The 18511-nt window shown below is 42.6% G+C and overlaps 1 protein-coding gene across 1 annotated transcript in view; it reads left to right on the plus strand.

The window, feature by feature from the left end:
• Positions 1 to 18511, plus strand: part of LOC309558187 (importin subunit alpha-5-like) — a 65474-nt gene that overhangs the window by 3694 nt on the left and 43269 nt on the right. The window contains exons 2-4 of the mRNA XM_082261199.1: positions 3609 to 3709; positions 4666 to 4803; positions 18095 to 18180. Of these exons, the coding sequence (XP_082117325.1) occupies positions 3644 to 3709; positions 4666 to 4803; positions 18095 to 18180 (290 nt within the window). The 5' untranslated portion in view covers positions 3609 to 3643. The remainder of the gene's footprint in view (positions 1 to 3608; positions 3710 to 4665; positions 4804 to 18094; positions 18181 to 18511) is intronic.

Genomic DNA, 18511 nt, shown 5'->3' on the forward strand with positions numbered 1-18511 from the left:
ACTAGCGCAGCTTGTTGACGAGCTAGCAGCGCTGGGTCAAGGGATGAATGGTAAGAAGCACTTGGATGGCTAGTAATCAGTCCAGTAGTTAGGAGGTAGGGAAATGGCGGAGGCATCAGTCAACAGATTACAAAATAAATTCTGGGTTAAGTTGGGGGTAAGACTTCAAATGGAGGGTCATTGGTTAATCTAGTTTGATGCCACTGGGTGTGTTGGAAACATTTTACTTTAGATATAGTAAATAAGGGCAAGGTTTGAATAAAGGATTCCAGACCTCTAAAACTTTGGACCTGTGAATCCTTAACCACTTTACCACCGGAGGATGGGAAGTGGTTAAGGAGGTCTCCACCTATTCCATGTGGAAAACATGAGATCATTTGGCTATGAACAGAGAAGGGGGGGGGGGGGGTGGTATCAGGTAAATCCACTGATGAAGAATAGCTTTGTGCCACAAGGGACATAAGTTGGGTACAGCCTTTTGATACCTGGGATATTGGCATAGCGCACTCCTGAGTGCCAAAAAGGTTTCATCTTGGGATGTGTCCAAAAAGCATGGTGCAAATCTGCATCTAAATGGCCTCATTTTAAGGCGCTTAGGCCCACAAGATAGGAGCAATGTGGGGATATATAAGAATGGCGGAAAAGCCAATTTTGTAATACATTTTGGCTTTGATTGTATCTGAAGTTTGACGTAATGATTTTAGAAGCGTTTCAGCCCAAAGTCCAGGCGATTAAGTATAATCTAGTAGCTGCCGAAAGAAGCAGCCGAAAGAAGCAATGTAGAGTAGGGTGTCCAGTATGTTTCCCCAGTCCTTGTAAAAGCATTTTTAATGGTTCAGACAATATAGGATTTCACCTAGGAAAAACGGATTATGTAGGCATGGACATTTCTCTAAAGCTATATTGGAGGGAAATGGTTGCTTTATATTACAAAGACCCTCACAGTGCAACTGTTTCAAGAGTAGGAAGTACAGAAGGCTCTAATGAAGTCGAGTTCCACAGGGGAAGAAAGGGATGCATGGCTTTTTGGCATGCAGCATGTGTGCACTTATGTCATGGCAACCACGTGGAGTATAGGAAAATTTGCGACAGCTCGGGCAGGAGTTCTTTATGTATATGAACATATAACAAGTTGTTTTGCGGGGTCAAGTTCAGTATCTGTGTATGTCAAGGTGCCATGGATCCAATACCTTGAGTATCTAAAGAGACTAGGGTATACAATTCCAGATCTGAAAAATTAAGACCTCTATTGCTGGAAGGTTATAGGGTACATAGGCCTATGGTTGCTCTCCTGCCCCAGATGGGATTCTCGAACATCTTAGAAATACTTGAGGTCAGAGTGTTTAAGGAATAGGAGGAGAAGGAATAGGGGGAGAACCTGTATGATGTGGAGAGAGCTTATTCTGCCCATATTCGCTATATTTAAAAGGTTTGCATGTAGTGAGAGACTTTTACTGAGCGTAGCACCAGGGCAATGTTAACCTTTCTATAGATTGTGAGATTTGGGTATAGATGCAAAGTTTAAGACCTTTTTCCTTGCATCAAATAGAGAAATTGGTTGCTCCAATGAGGCTTTTGACAATGGGTTTATTAGGGTGCTTCGAAATTAATGGAATAACCTAAAATTAGACCAAATGACCAAAATGAGGGACATTATACCAAGAAGGGAAGAATTTGGGTGAGAAACATAGAAGTAAATCATCTGCAAAGTTGTGATTTTAATGGTTTTGTATAGGGATGCACCGAAATGAAAATTTTGGGCCGAAAATGCAGGATGCCCTTGGCCGAAAACCGAAAATTACTTTTTTCCCCCAAAATTTAAATTGGATAGAAGAGGGGCATACACCAAAAACACCTGTCGCTGCCACCCTGTCGCAGTATAGTGGTTAATTTAATTACCAATGGTATTTGTATTATGCAGCATGAGGGGGTTAATGTATTGCCACTGCTGGTCACTGATGCATTAGTGGCCAACCAGTGGCAGTTAATTAACCCCTTTGTGCTGCATTAGTGCAACCAGTATCAGTGTTAATTAACACTGGATGCACTGATACTGGTTGCACTAATGCAGCACAAACGGGTTAATTAACTGCCACTGGTTGGTCACTACTACGATCTGTGCAATTGTGCATGAATGAACTGACACACCGGGCGGGAGGGCGGGCGAGTGGCCGCTAATAGCTGTAACTATGTGAGAGCTTCACTTCCCTGTCAGCGGGACGATGTGCATGAATGAACTGACACTCCGGGGGGGGAGCGGCTGCTAATAACTAGAACTATGTGAGCGCTTCACTTCCCTGTCAGAGGAGATACCCGCATGACAGGGAAGTGAAGTGAAGCGCTTACATAGTTACAGCTTTTAGCGGCCGCTCGCCCGCTCTCCCGCCCGGTCTGTTCATTCATGCACAGATCGTAGTAGTAGGGACATCATTGAGAGGCGGCCGGCCAGAGGCACGTCTTTTCAATAGGCCCATTTTCGGCCGAAAATTTCGGTGCATCCCTAGTTTTGTATGCTGTACGAGAAACTTGGTCGGAATTGCAGTTTCACATCTAGCATCTCATCTTACTGTATGAACATTTATAAATGTATATTAAAACTGTTAATGGTGCAAAAACTACCTTAAAACAATATCCTAAGATGGTTGACACAAACCCACTACCCATACAGTATGCTTGAAATATTGGTGTAGCACCTCGTGGGCGGTGTCTAAATGCACATGCAGCAACGCCTTGCTCGAAGGCATGCTCACCAATGCCTGGGACCAGGTGGGGGCTTTAGTCATGTGAAGAATTCGACATTAAGGGGGTACCCGAATCAGATGAGCTACTTTTGTGAAGCAATGTATGGAGTTCCTCCATAAGATATTTTATCCCAAGTAAGTTTGTACTGACTTATGTTTTGCATTCAGAGACATGCAGGGCACTTGCCCACTCAGTCCATTGTACTGTTGCCTCACTCCAGTAACCAAATGAAACCCTGCAATACACATAGCGTGGGTCTCGTGCGTGCCCTGTAGTGCTATCACAGTCCAGGGTTCTTTAAGCCAAGACCCAACATGCAGCCCTTGAATAACGTCAGACCAGGTTCATGGCAGTTGAACAACTTAAAGTTCAGCATCACATCTATACCATGTATAAACATCTTAACTATGCCCTAACTGCACCTATCTGTGGCTGCTCCCACATGCCTGCACAGGAGTAGTCCTTAGTTGAAAAGTCCATAAATGGCAAAAACTTAATGGAGATGTCCATGGGAGTGGGTGTCCCAGTGATTTGGCACTTTGATAGTGGACCATAGGTTCCTGGGGACCTCTGCAGGGTTTCCATTCTCTCAAGCCTTTCTTCCCCCAAGGACACAGTCACATAATGACCTAGTCAAAGGAATGGAGCTTTAAGTGAGGGGCGTCTGTATATGGTTATGCTTTTACTGCTTGCTCTCATAACAGTTTATGTAAATTTAATAATTGCAGAGTTTCTGAAAGCTTCCGCTAATTATCAACAAACCTCAATATTTTAATTTTAAAGTATGGAAGTTTAAGCTTTTAAAAATAACTAAAATAATTGCACTATGTTCATTTTTTTTACATTTTCACTGCAGATTTTCTTAGGCTTGAAGTGAGCACTAAAGCACTTTTCTGCAAGGATGCCTACTGTAAATGAAACAGATGACCGTATGAAAAAGTTCAAGAATAAAGGCAAAGATGCATCAGTAAGTTCACATGCTCATTGTACTTTTAAAACCTCTAAACTCAAACGATGTGTATCAAACAATGTGTAAATTTTGCAGCTTACTAGTCCATAGACATGGTGCCTGCCTTCGTTTTTCTTTTCAGCCTTCTCTAATTTTACCTGGTGATCTGCCAGGATTTTCTGATTGCTACCTTTTTTAAAAGTTCACCTTTTTCAAGCAGAATTTCACTTTAGATTTACAAAGTTTTTTTTTTTTGTAGTAATTTCTTGCCCAGTCATTCCTATGTTCTTCCCTCACCTCATGCACAAAAGGTTTAAATTTTATGTTTGTCTGAGTTTAATAAATTCTTTCTCCTTGCATCACTTCCTGTAGGTCTGCTCCTTCATTCTTTTTTTTGCATCACAGAAAAAGGTGATAGGGCATGTATTACCAGTCTTGACCATTCACATTCATATCTGTACAATCTCTCCTTTAGATCGATCAGCTATGGTAGTGCAAGGGTCTGTCTGATTTGATGCAAATGGGAGTTCTAGTAAATTTAAAGGAAATTATAGTGATTGTGCAATTGGATTGCAATTAGGTTTATACAAGTACATAGAGGGAATTAATTGAGACTCTCAACTGTCAGGCCCCATTTAGGTAGCGGGAACTCCTGTTCCATACGTGTGTGTGTGTACATTATGCAGTGGACCTTTTACATGGTTTAACTGTTTGCACTGGATGGATACAACCCTTTTCATCAGTTTTATCTTGGTAAATTGGCAATCACCTGGGTACATTTAAAGGTCAGTTGACTTGCCATCTAGGAGGTCTGAAGATGGGTATTTTCAGACTGTCTTTAGTATTTCGGAGACCATAACTGGATCAGATGTTCTTTACATGCAATAAGAACAGTGTTATCTTTAACTTAATTTTGCAACACTGCACTATGGTTAGGAATGCCAGTTTTATTGCCCATCTATTTAATTCTCTAGGAACTAAGGCGACGAAGAGTTGAGGTCAATGTGGAACTTAGAAAAACCAGGAAAGACGAGCAGATTCTAAAAAGGAGAAATGTGTCCTCATTTCCACAAGAGTTGCTTAACTCTCCTGAACAGCAAAAGATTCAACAGGTACCTCTTCATTTTCATATGAGATGTTCTCCCTTAGTTTTGTGGGCTTGACTACTTTGACAGACTTTCTGCCTGGTATTGTGTACAAATGTATATATCTTGCGCTGCACTTAACACTTCAACATATAAAATACATGTAGTCCATATATACACACAACTATATATCTTATGATGTACAACACCCAGTGATTCTTATGTGGAAAAAGTCCATATTCCTGGGTTTGAAATATAACTTGTGAAAAGTGATGATTGCCTGCTCACCACCTTCAAGTAAATCAAAAGCTCATCTTAACCATCCCACAGCTACTTGGAGCTCCAGGTTAACACTCCCTCACTCCTCTTCCAGTCTCCTGGAATCAGCTCTTCCCCCTGACTGCTCTCCTCTCACGATCACCACAACCTATTAGGTGGGACAAAGGCAAAACCATTGTGTTCTCTATGTAAAACCATTTATCCCCACAATTTCAAAACACTTGCAGGCACTCCTAATCTTTCTATATTATAACTGGATGTACGCCCGCTCACCACTCCAAACTCGATTACACGTACCTAGAAGAATTTATGCTGATTTGAAGGCAAAGGGTGGTCACACCACATATTGACTTGGATTTCTCTTCTGTATATTTTCCATTTTTTTAAACTATTAGTGTGTGTGTTCGTCAAGGTCACCACAACCATTGACGAGTTGAGGCTGGCCGTACAATTTTTCCTTTAGGTTTGACTTGGTATATGGCTTTAATAAATCCTAAACCTTTTCAATTTGTATGCAATCCTTTGCTAAGGTGGTCAACAAGCAAAATGTTTACTTTGCGGAGAGACAATGGAACCCTAAGAGAAAGCTTGAAAGACATTATGACCAGACAATTGGGAGGGGTAGTCGCCCAGTGTCCGAAAGGGGGAGGGGGACAGCAACAAAACAAAACCCCACACGGCATTAAACCATTGATAAATCTATTCGAATCGGGTCCCAAAGAAAAACCTTGGCGTGGGGAGTAGGTCACCTGATAAGTTTCAGGGGGAATTCCCCTGACTTGGGAACCTCTGTTTTCACACTCGAACAAGAACAGATTAGTTATCAAACTGGAGAATCTTATCAGGGTAAAGGGAAAGTAGACATTTCCTTCCTGACCGAACCTACAATAACGATCGTGTGTGTTTATATAAAAAAGATTGTGCATTGTCCACTTTTTAAATTGCCCAATATAAGAGAATCGCAAAGGCCTGAGGGACCACTCAAGCAGGGATGGAAAAGGCACTAGGATGAACATAAAGGTAGATTCCAGAAGTGCTGAAGGACACTGGAGTGTTTGATCCTTTATTGTGCTGGTCACAAGATCCTCAAGATGGGGATGGGTCTGGAATGGGTCCCATTGCCACAAGGGGTGCAACCAACCCTAATGTAAATTGACTCCCCTGCTGAGAGAAGTGATTCCTGTCAGAGTGGGGGATTAAGAGACCCCCCCCCCCCCCAAACCAGACAACTCAAACCTGGGAGGATGCATGACATGGTGAAGCAATACCAAAAAAGCAAGCTAAAATCTTAGTTAGACTTTCTGGTTTCTGAGAATCTTCCAGGACCACAAACCTGAGATTGGTGCCGCCAAGACAGGAAAAGACAGGAAACAGAACAGCAGTTCAACCCCCACCCGCCCCCTCATCCCTCAGTTGAAATGAGTGGTGTTAAACCCAAAACAAACGTCCTATTTCAGCTTACCAATCATTTGATGTGGTGCTGTTTGTTAGGCTTTTCCCCTGTTTTCACCTCATCTGGCCAGTAGCACCTGTAGGAGCATAGAGGATGCATTTGGACAGCAGCATTGTTAATCTGATGGGGAAGGGAGTGCTACATGTGCTAGCAGAGTTGGATATTGACAAATTGTTTAAACTTATTAATTTTGAGAATAAAAAAAAAAAAAAAAAAATTACAAAGCACATCACAGTAAAGACCAAGACCACAATCCTAAAACCAGCAAAAATACAAAACCTATTAAATCTCATACAATACATTCATACTATAACCCCAAGAAGTGTATAGCCTATGGTCTTCTCGTTTTTTATAAAATCCAATCTTTCACCCAGGTGGATCTAAGGATTACTAAACCTCTCTACCTAATAGTAACATAGTTAGTGAGGTTGAAAAGACATCAGTCCATCCAGTTCAACCTAATCTGTACCTTTTCACATCCTCACCCCTGTCCCTGCAATACCTGCCACCTCTTACTACATGTTAATGACGTGATCGAAATAAAATATCCAACCAAAAACTATTTGTATTAAGGGGGAGATATTGGGGGGGGGGGGGGGGACTGACAATTGAAGCCAATCTCAAGCTAACATTTTTACAAGCAGTTACAGCAAACATTTTTCCCTTTTGGGATAAAGGTTTTAACATAAAAGCCAACCTTTGTAAGCATCCCAGCCAGTGTTAAATGCTTTGCCTCAACCCTGTAACAGATACAGAACAGCATACTTACTGGCTGATAGACCAAATGAAATCCTAAAGAAAACAAATGCAGCCACCACATTTCCATTGGTAAGCTATAATATAATAATTGCTTTTGGGTTTAATACTGCATTATAGCCTGCCACTAGCAGTGCGCAAGGGGAACCATGTATTCCAACACCAATTATTCCAGGATGGGAAGTAGGTCTGCGGTCCTGGAAAATTCCCAGAAAACCATGATCGGTAGGCGTAACTGGAATTTTTCTCCAATCCTTTTTGAGGACTGCAAACCTGAGTACAAACAAATAATCCAGGCCTACCTCAGGGAGGGACCACTTCCTGTAAGACCCTCATCTCAAATGCAAAATCCTGCTGTGGGTGGATCTCCACTCTTTAGTGTCTGTATCTTGGATGGACCATGGGGTTGCTCTGCAGACCTGTTCAACTTGATGCTCCTGCCCTCTGCCAAAGATGCCGCTAGATACCGCTAGTTCTGGTGACCAAAGTCCCTTAATTTTCAGTGGTTTCCTCACTTCCTGTTTGTCTCCCATTGTGGAGATTTCCCTTCACTTCCAGACCATAATCAAACATGGTTGGGAGGAAAAAAGGGGTTTTGCCCATAGTTCTACTAGTGTCAAAAATTAAGGTTTCTTCAGTGGATTCAAACTGTTGCCTAGTCAAAGCCTCAAGGACCCTTGATAAAACCCATGGGGGAAAAATTTTTTTTTTTTTTGGTGTGTTTAGGAAGGGAGAGGGTCACTTACCTTAAGGTAACAGAAGCCTTTTCCCCAGGGGTTCCTGTGACCATCTTAAACCAAATATCTGGACAAAGCAGCTTCTTGCACTCTTGGTGCAATGTGCTGATACATGCCTTTTTTTTTTCTAGCTCTGTCCTAGAGGAACTAAAGAACCGAAGGTGCAGAAGGGAGGGCAACTAGCCTCTCCCTTCACCAACTGGAAAACTTGCCAAACTTTTTCACAATTTTCCTGTTACACCCTTGTTGAGTAGAAACTCTGAACTGCTCTCCTGTAAATATCTGCTGCTCAAGAACCAGGCTGTCAACCGAAAACTCTGGTCTGGATTGGCAAACTGGAACTACAATGGTAAAAACAATAGTGCTATGAGGAATAACCAAGCTGCTGGCACATCCAATTCATACAAATTGACAAATTTCAATCTTCCAAAAAAGTGCAGCGAAAATGAACTAAAACTGTCACCAAAATGATAACGAGTTAAAAAAACTGGACCCTGTAGCACCAGATCTTGCATATTGGGAAAGCTGCTCTGGTAGAAGTAGATTCTAGTTAAACCATGTTCTCTGTGGCCACAATGGGGGGAGGTCTGCATTAGTTTGCATACTGAATAACTTGCTTTCTGGCCAATTCTGACACTTCTCACAAACATTACTTAGAACACCTAAACATTCGTTTTTTTTTTTTTTTTTTTTTTGATGCCCCAGAGCGTAAAAGGGTGGGTTAAAATATTTGTTCTGGTATTTGCACAGTGTTTTTTCAAATGCAAACTTTAAGAAAAAAAAAACCCAACTTTTTTTTTTTTTTTTTAATTAGGATTATCCTGAGTAAATGGCATACAACTATGGAATGGTGCCAATTTACGGTATCTAAAAAAATCTCCATAGGCAACACTAAAGGCCTTTGCAGGTTACTAGTTTTAGTTACACAGGAGCTCTGGTTCTAGAATTATTGCTCTTACTCTGACATTAGTGACGATACCTCACGTGTGGTGTGATCACGGTTTACATATGCATTTGCACGGGGCACTTTAAAATCTTTAGTTTGTTTTTGTAACCCTTTTATACTGTCAACTTTATTGCTGTAACAATGGATGAGCGATATCCCTTGTGATGGCATGGCCCATAACAGGTATTCGTTATGGAGAGATCTGGGGTCTGTTAAACCCCAGATTTCTCCTAGTCGCCAATGCAGCTGATCAGACAGATTGGTTTGATCAGTAGCTTCACTTTCCAGTAAACACAGAACCAAAACTGAAGTGATTAAATCCACATCGCTTCTGGTTTGACCGCAGAGGGAGAAATCAGCTCCTCTGTTCAGTGAAAGGGATGCTGTAGGTTTGAAGCGGTCCCAGGCTCCCTGATGAGATGGAACCCCAGAAAGGCATGGTAGGGAATACCCCCTTCTGCCACCTGTAGTGATAGTCCTCCCCAGATGATATAGCACTTCTACATTACAGGGCATTGCCTCCTGAAAATTTTGATTTAACAGGATTCCTGTAGCTGCAGGCATCATCCTGGTACAACTGCTTAAACCTGGCAACGTCCTATACAGCCACCCAGGACGTCTTGAACATGTGTAGTACATGATAGAAGGGGGGGGGGCATAAGCCAGACTTAAACCCCAGTCTTGGGCCAGGGCATCTATGCCATAGGACTGCAGAAAGGGAGAGGATCTTGCCCTGTCGAGTGTAAAATCTCTTATGACAATCTCAGGAGTTCAAAGGACCTGGTGCTGCATTGATTTAGACCACTATAGTTGCATTGTTTGAGGACTTTTACTTTCTGTTCCTAAATCTCTTGCACAAAGCTCTAAAGCCTCCCTGACTACCAGAGTGCCCTGAAATTGGAGGCCTGCCTGTAGAGGACCAAGACCCCGCTTAGCTCGCACCCCACCCCCAGAAGCTGGTGTCTGGTCACTTGAACCGGGCCCCACTGAGCCCAAGGCCTGCCTTCTGCCAACCTCGGTGGATACATCCACCAGTTCAAGGAAGCTTTCACTTAGGGAGGGAGACCATCATATCTAAGTTTTTCTCCTCCCAATTTGAGAGCAAAAAGATTTGAAGTTATCCTGGGCCCAAAGAACTGCTAGGATGGTTGAGATCATGAGACCCAGCAATCTCATACTCCTCCAAACTCACTGTAGCATTGACTAGTGTTTTAACCAGCTTCTGGATTTTTTTTTTTCCTGAGGAAGTAAAATTCTTTGGACAAAACCAATCCCTTATTTTGTCAGGACAGCAAACCTGAACCTGCTGTTGCTTTGACAAATAAAAAAAAAGTAGTTGTCCCCCAAATTAAGTGTTACCTTAAAATACAAGAGGTTCTTCCATACACTATGTTCTCCATATGGAACCTCTTGTATTAGACATTTTTTTTTTTTCATTTCATGATCAGCCAGTATCTTCCAGACAGCTTGCGTACCACAAACCCAGTAATGCATTCCAGCCGATCAGCTGTTGCCAAGATTAGAACTACCCTTTGAGCTGCCAAATCTAGGATTCCCTGTTGTAAGGATGTCACTTTTTCAGGGTCCTGAGTTTTTTGAGAGGAGCCTGGAATTTCTAGTCCCTTAAAGATCCCAAGTGAGGCCAAAGCTGGAATGAGTTTTTTTTTTTTTTTTCTCCCCCTGCCTTAGTGGTAGGAAATTTTACAGTCCCTATATCAAACTGTTAAGGGACTGTAAAATTTCCTCGCTTTCTGGCTTTGGCCTCACTTGGGATCTTTGTTACTGTATCCTGGAGTTAAAGTCAGCCTTCTTGAATTGCCTTTGCTGCTGGACCATCTCTATTTAGCATCATGCTTCATGTTCTGTTGCCCCTGATTGACTGGGGCCGAAAAAATGTTTGCTCTTAACTAGGGACTACCCCCCCCCCCCCACCCGAGGATCTTGACATAACTGAATCTAGCCCCGATAGCCCAGAGAAGATTCCCTTTTTGAAGAGCACATACCCAGCTCCGATGTGAGGTCTCCCTCCAAGACTTGATCCAAAGTCTTGGGAGGGGTGCTGGCTGAATTGATTAAAGCTGTGGACCTTGCCAAAACATTCCCAACAGATAATAAGAAAATCTCTTCCCAACTGCCGATGGGATCTAAAACCTGCCCTGCAAGACCTCTGTGGGATAGGTAACCAGCAACTCTTCCTGCCAGAAATCCATGCTCCTTGATACGCAAGTGGCTGCCATGGCAGGAGCCAAAACCAAGGCGATGGCATCTCTGGCTCTGTGCAAAAGGGCCCTGGGTTTGTGGTCCATTTTACCTTATTTCCGCAGTCCTCGAAAGAAAGGATCTTAACTTGGATACCTGGGATAAGGCCGCTTCTAACTTGAGTCTTTTAAATAATTTTTCCTCCTTTTTTGAAAGGAAACCTTTTCCAGGTCTTGAGCTTAATCACTTTTCTGGCTCCTTCCATTCTTAGAATAAAATCTTTGAGGGTCTGATGAAATGAAGTACCCTGGCCTGCAGTTTTACAAATACCCTAAACATTCTATCCTGTATAAAAACTGAGTGCATGAAGGATCTGTTCAGTAGCATACTGTGTGCAAGAAACCTTCCATATCTTTGTGAAAACAGGTGTCTGTTTTGCTGCGCTTTCTCGCATGCTTTACTTTTTGGGTCAAGCTCCTCTTCTAAAGAGCTAGGTTCACAAAAATGTCCACCTTTTTAAATCGTCGTCCCTACCCCCCACTTTGAGGATGAGACTGGGAAAAGGATGGCCAAGGAGGGACCTCCTCAAGAAGATGACCTTCCTGGGAGGAAGCTCTATTCCAGCACAAGTCCACTTAGGAAGATCTTCCTGTGAGGATCCAAAAGAGACCAAGGTAGTAGATGAGGTGGCTCTAAAAGTGGCCACCACGTTTCAGACTTCATTGTAGAAGTCTTAAGGGCCAAGGTTTACCTTCCAGCCACTTTGTGAATACCCTTGAAACAAAATGTCTTAAGGTAACTTCTCACTACAGTAACTGCACAGTGTAGTAATATGGGGGAGTTAACTGTACAGGAGGGCAATTTAGCTTGGATCTATAGCCACTCCCAACCAGACTGTAAGGTACCATGCTTCCAGGACCCTCACCCCAAAATTGTAAAGAGGACGCACCAACAGTTATCTCTTGCCACAGGCACTGCCTTTCCGTCTATAGAAGGGTTGAATATGGCTCCAATGAATGCTGCGACTCTGATGGGAGCTTGCCTGCAACACTTTGCCTTTGAATCCACCACTGCCCTGGAAAATGCCTGGATGCAGACACGGGTGCTGCTCTTATGCTTTTAGAAATAGCCAGATGTGTAGATCGGAACACCTCAATCACTGCCCAGCTGCTGCATGGTATACATGGCCACCAGGAGCGCTTCTCAATTAGCTTAAACATCACTTCAAGGACCAGAAGATGGTTCTGAATTACATTGGCTGCAAAACTGCCTTCGACTACAGCCAAATATTTCAAATAATAAAAATGTACTTGATCCATAGCACCTGCTGCCATTTTTCTTAAACCCAGTTCCTATGTTTTTGTGCGTAGTTGGGTTGCTTAGCCTTGTTCCCATATTACAGGTATCGCTTTCTGGCTGTGATTCTTCCATGAAGGCCACTTCTGGTTACTCCCTCTGGACAGGAGAGGAGTGTACCTGGGTTCCACTGGTTTGTCCTGGGTTGATGGCATGGCTTCTGATGTCAAATGGAAGGAAGCATGTCTTTTCTGCTGCATTAAGATTCCTTGGCCAGCCACTGCATCTGCAGTGCTCAACATGGCCCATCTTTGTGCGTCTTCAAAAGGGCTTGAACAGCGCATCTTGAAAGCGCAGTCTGCTTTGAAATCTTTGCCTGGGAGAGACCTTGCTGATGCAGCATAACTACCTTGTGACTGCTCAGCCTTGCCATGGTGTATGACCTGTGACATGAACCAGTCAAACACCTTTTGACTGTTCCTCTCCCAGTGTTGGGCCTCCTGCACATCTATTTGTTTCAGTTAATGAGTGTTTCAACCTACATAAGAAATTGGTGATCATTGGCACCTGCTTTAGTATAATTGTACTCTTAAAGTCAAGGATTTTGTAGGATTAGAGTGCAACTGTAAATTGATGGTTTGAAGCCAAAGCTTAGTCATACCTAATCTGATTTAGATTTTTTTTTTTTTTTTTTTTAAACAAAAATAGACAAACTTAAAGCCCTCTGCTGGGCCAACACGTACATTAAACCCAAAAAAACGAACATACCAATGGTCAGCTTATTACCCCTCGAATAGCTTATGGGATCCATATATATTTAGTATGGTCAGGACATTCACCCTTGTATGTAATTGATTCTCCATCATCCCTTTCCCATGTGACTCCCAACATTGCAATTGATTAGATAGTAATTGTACAAAGTCCAATCCAATCAGTCGGATACCGTGGAGATACTATTAACCCAGCTATCCCACACCTTATTAAATAGGTTTTCCCCTGTTCATGTATGTAGCTTTATACAGAGTGAGTGCCTTATTTATAATTGCTTTCCAGGCCTGTACTGTAGGCGCTCTGGGGCTTTTCTATGAGTATTCATTTCCTAGCATAGTAAAGGAGTCGTCAAAGTACGAGTGGTATTTCTATCGACCAATTCATCCACTAAGCCCAAGAGGCAGACCTCCACCACTGGCTGTATCGAGATGGATGTCACCTCATCTATGCAATCCATAACTCCCTTCCAAAATACCTGAATCTCCACACAACCCCAAAAAATATGATCAAAATCCGCAGAAGTATACCACCAACCATCAGGGGACTGTCCAGGATACAATCTGGCCAACTTAGCCGGGGTATAGGATATACAATGCAAGAATTTAGATTGGATAAGATGATCCCTTGAGGATACCAATCTGGAAAAATGAATGTCCCATTATCCCCATCTAATTGAGGGAACACAATCTCCCACGCTGCACGATAGTTTGAAACGCCTCGCATGCTATCTGTAGAAAAAAGGTTTATAGATCGTGGATGATGTTTTTACCCAGGGATCCTTTCTCAACAGATTCCATCCCACCCAGACTAGAAGGCCATCTGCATCAAATTGAGCACAGAAAACATGTCTAAGCTGGAGATCTAGATACTTGGATTCGGATGAACAAAGTGGGACAAACGAGGGTTCTTCCATAGTGGTGTACAGGGCGAGAGTGCTCCCCCCCCCCCCCTTTCTCCTCAATCTTACTTGCCACCACCCATGCTCTCATCGTTGCCCTCATAGAAATAAGTAAGATTGTAAGGTGCCCTAGGGCCCTGCATTGAGATCTGACAGGGCCTCATAGGAGCCCAACTATAGCTGCCTCCAGGGCAATAGCCACATCATCGTCAGGACTATTCAGCCACCGATGGACAAAAACCAACTGACCTGCCAGGAAGTATCGCTAAAAATCAGGGACCGCCAACCCCCCTTGCCTCCATGGATGATGTAAGGTTTGTAGCCCAATCCTGGGGTGTCTGCCCTGCCATAAACTAGTAACCAGACAATCAATATTTTAAAAAATGTATTTTGGGACCTACACAGGTGAGTTTCTAGCAACCTAAAGAAAACTTGGCAAGAATTTTAAGTAGGTTATTCCTACTAGAAGTGTCAAAGTAACTTTTTTTCCGAGGTTGTATATGGTGCCTAAGCCGTTGCTGTAGTGGAATTGCATTTAATGTTAAGTCTGAAACTGAATTTGAAATATATAGGCCAAGATATTTTACCTTGTCCACTTGTTCAAGTGGGCAACTCTCCAGGACTCTACACCTTGGAGATGGTGTTCTCAACTGGAGAATTTGGGATTTGCTCCAGTTAAACCTTCAATCCTGAATACTTTGAAAAAGAGAATTCAGAATACCCAGGACTGCTGATAGGGAAGACTCCGAATCCTGTAAAAATAGAACCATATCATCCGCCTAAAGGGCAATTTTCTCTGACAGCTTTCCCACTTGTATCTCGGGAGAGTTCCTTAAGGCTGTCGCTAAGGGTTCTATAATAAAGGAAAAGAGACCAAGAGACTCGGACAATGGGCACACCTGACAAATTCCCTCCCAACAGAGAAACTTTCCGATAGCATACCATTTTTTTAATTTTATTGCATCCGTAGGATGTTTATACAGAATATCAATCCATTTCCTAAATTTAGACCCAAACTCCTGAAGTACAGCTCCCATATGTTGCCAGTCTATGGAGTCAAAGGCCTTTTCAATATCCAAAAAGACCAAAACTCCACCATGGGAGATCTCCGGTTCTAACTGGGTATGCATAAAAACCCTTTTTTAAATGTAATGTTTGTAGTTTTTCTTGGGCATAAACCCGGTCTGGTCTGGGGAAATAAGATGGAGAGTAGTCATCAATCTAGAAGCTAAGGATTTAGCAAGTATCTTAGCGTCTACGTTAAGTAGCCATATAGGTCTATAGGTGGTACACAAAGGATCCTTGCTGGATTTAGCTAGTACTACAATAAGTACTTCATACATGGAAAGAGGAAGAATACCCTTTTGAAAACAATCCACATAAAGGCCGAGCAACCTAGGAACAAGTATAGCAGCATATCGCCAGTACCACTCAACCGTCAGGCCATCCGATCCCGGTGCCTTGATCGCAGAAAATGTACCATAGCTATCATCTTCTCCCCAAGATCTACCTCAAGGGATTCTCACACATCCTCTGGTAACACAGGCAATTGTAGTCCCCGGAGGATGCCCAAGAGCCCCTCGTTATCATAAGGTGGTATAGGGCCATACAGTGCACTATAAAAGATCTAAGCCTGAAGTATATCCTCCCTACTTGTCAACCCCTCTCCAATAGGGGAAGTTATATTTGGGACCAGAGTCTGAGGACTACTAGTCGCCGTGAGTAAGACCGGTAAGCTACCACTCTTGTCCCCTTTTTTTTTTTTTTTTTTTTTTTTTTTTTTTTTTTTTTTTTTTTTTTTCAAATACATTACATGCCTTTTTTTTTTTGCAAGGAGTCTGTAAGGTTTTGATAAGTTGTATTTTCCTCCTAGCTGACTGTAATATCTCCGCTGTATCTGATGGCATTGCAGTGTAAACCGCAGCGCACTCCCTCTTTGTCCTCTTTAACAGGGCCACTTCTCCCCTACGTTCCTTCCCGTGGGCCTTAATAGCTATGTACACCCCCCCCCCCCCCCCCCAGTGGTTACCTTTAAAGGCATACCACTGTATTTGATGAGTGGCAGAGCCTTCATTTATCTGCCAGAAAAAGTCCATATGAAACGTCTCGATCACTTCTGGTTCCCCAATCTAGCACGGGGCCAGCTGCCAGGGTCCCCTCAACCCACCAAAATAATTTAAAGAGAAGTATGATCCGAGACCCCCCCCCCCCCCGGTAGATATGCAGCTTCCGACACCATAGGCAGGAGGGAGGTTCCAGCAAAGGCCATATCGATCCCGGAGGAGGCATGTAGGGGGATAAGTAAGAGTAACCTCTTTCCGCAGGATGCCTCCACCGCCAAATTTCATTAAGGCCTACCGTATCTGCCCATTGCCTCAGATCATGATTAGTTGCCCGATCTGGATTGGAGGTGTCAAGCGAATAGTCCAAAATACTATTAAAATCACAACAACCAATACTTGAGAAGGGGAATGTGACGCCAACTTCTCCAATAGCTCGTACAGGACCTCACTAGAAAATTTAGGAGGAGCGGTGGGAGTAACATTAAGCACAACCACTACATATCGATCTCCAGGATCAGTGGTTATCTCCTCCTTCATAGCTGGTAGAGATTTATGCATGAGAATGGGAAACACCTCGAGCATAGGAAGAGAATGTAGCATGTATGGCTCTATGCACCCAGGGACGTCTCGTAGCTAAAAGTTTAGTGGGTTTCCAGTAATACCATAATATGGGGACGTAGAGACTGCAGGTATTTAAATACCAGTGCTCTTTTAAATTTCAAATTCTATCCCTGGACATTCCAGGAAATTTAATATCCATTGCCATGTTGGGCCCCACAAACATGGAAATAGGTTAAATACCTGATAACCCTAAAATATCCCAGAGCCATAAATATCCACAGTACCTGCTGACCGAAAAGACATAATACCATATCAACACAACAAAACGAAAAAAAAAAAAAAAAAACCCCTGTCTAAAGCTCATCCCTGTCCTACCAGCCAGCTGCGGGACTTGAAACTTAATTTTTACTCTTAACCAGCTGCTAGAAATTAAGAGGGTTAAACCAAAATTTTGAGTTAGTGCCGAAAAGGAATGCAGGGGAAATCTCCAATGGGACACTTTTTTTTTTTTCCATGATATCTGTGAGGGATTTTCTTCATAATGGAAATATATCGATACACTTCTGTGGGCCTAGAACAGTGATGGCAAACCTTGGCACCCCAGATGTTTTGGAACTACATTTCCCATGATGCTCAACTACCCTGCAGAGTGTATGAACATGATGGGAAATGTAGTTCCAAAAAATCTGGGGTGCCAAGGTTCGCCGTCACTGGCCTAGAATGTTGATTGGCTAATTTAAAGTCTGGCCTGCCACCTACCTCTTACCTTTTCAATATTATAAGCAAGACTAGCCCATTCCTGCCTATGCATCCAAAATATCCTTAGCTTCAGAAAATGTTTTTACAATATATTTTACTAAATTTGAGGAAAAACATGGAAGTCAGTACGCAGCTAGAGAAGCTGAATGTGGATGAAGGTTTCAGTGTGGTCCTAAAGGGAAGGTCAGGCAATATTGCCCCAGTAATCAAAGAATAGAATTTTAGGTCTTTCAGACTGAGGCACATGTAATCTCTTCCATGCTGGTCTCTTGTTATAACTTTATCCACTTTTTTAAACCAGTGTATTTGAGAACTGAAGGACTACAAAGTGGAAAAGATGCACATGCAGCTATAAAGTCTGTTTTGAGGTATGTGCAGAAAAATTTGCTCCACACTAGGAAAGGGGGAAAAATAGTGTATTTGATGACCTGTAGCTGACAGAGGTGAGGGACCACCCTCTAGAGTCTTGAGTCCAAAGTTTGGAGTTTTTCATGCCTGAGAGCCACTGCGGGCTGTTTTGTTATAGGGACATGGTCTATTTTCAAATTAAATTATTTCTAATTCAAAACAAACTGAAATAACTGCATTTCACTTTTTCAGGGTCCTTCACTATCTCTGGAAGAAATAATTGAAGGTATTCATTCTGGAGATTCAGATCTTGAGCTGAAGTGCACGCAGGCTACTAGGTAAATTTTGAAAGGGTTGCTGAAAATGCTAAACCGTTTATCGGGAAAGATGAACACCGGTGAAGGCAGATTACGCATCTTAGTTCTATACAAAAAAAAAAATGGAAGAATGTTTGTTTGTCAGGGCTTGCATCATTAAACTGGACTTGTTTTGTGGTGATTGTTTTGCAGCTTTTTCAAGCCACTTTGGTACCATTTGACAGGCTTTATTCTTGACAGCATTTTTTTCCCCCCACTATTTCAATCTGATGCCTACAGAGGAAATGGCATGGTGTGTTTTTTTTTTTTTTTTCCTCTAAAACTAAGGGAGATAAGCATACTGGCTGAAGAA

The sequence above is a fragment of the Pelophylax lessonae genome, assembly GCF_965119305.1.
Source record: "Pelophylax lessonae genome assembly, chromosome: 6".
Taxonomy (NCBI): domain Eukaryota; kingdom Metazoa; phylum Chordata; class Amphibia; order Anura; family Ranidae; genus Pelophylax; species Pelophylax lessonae.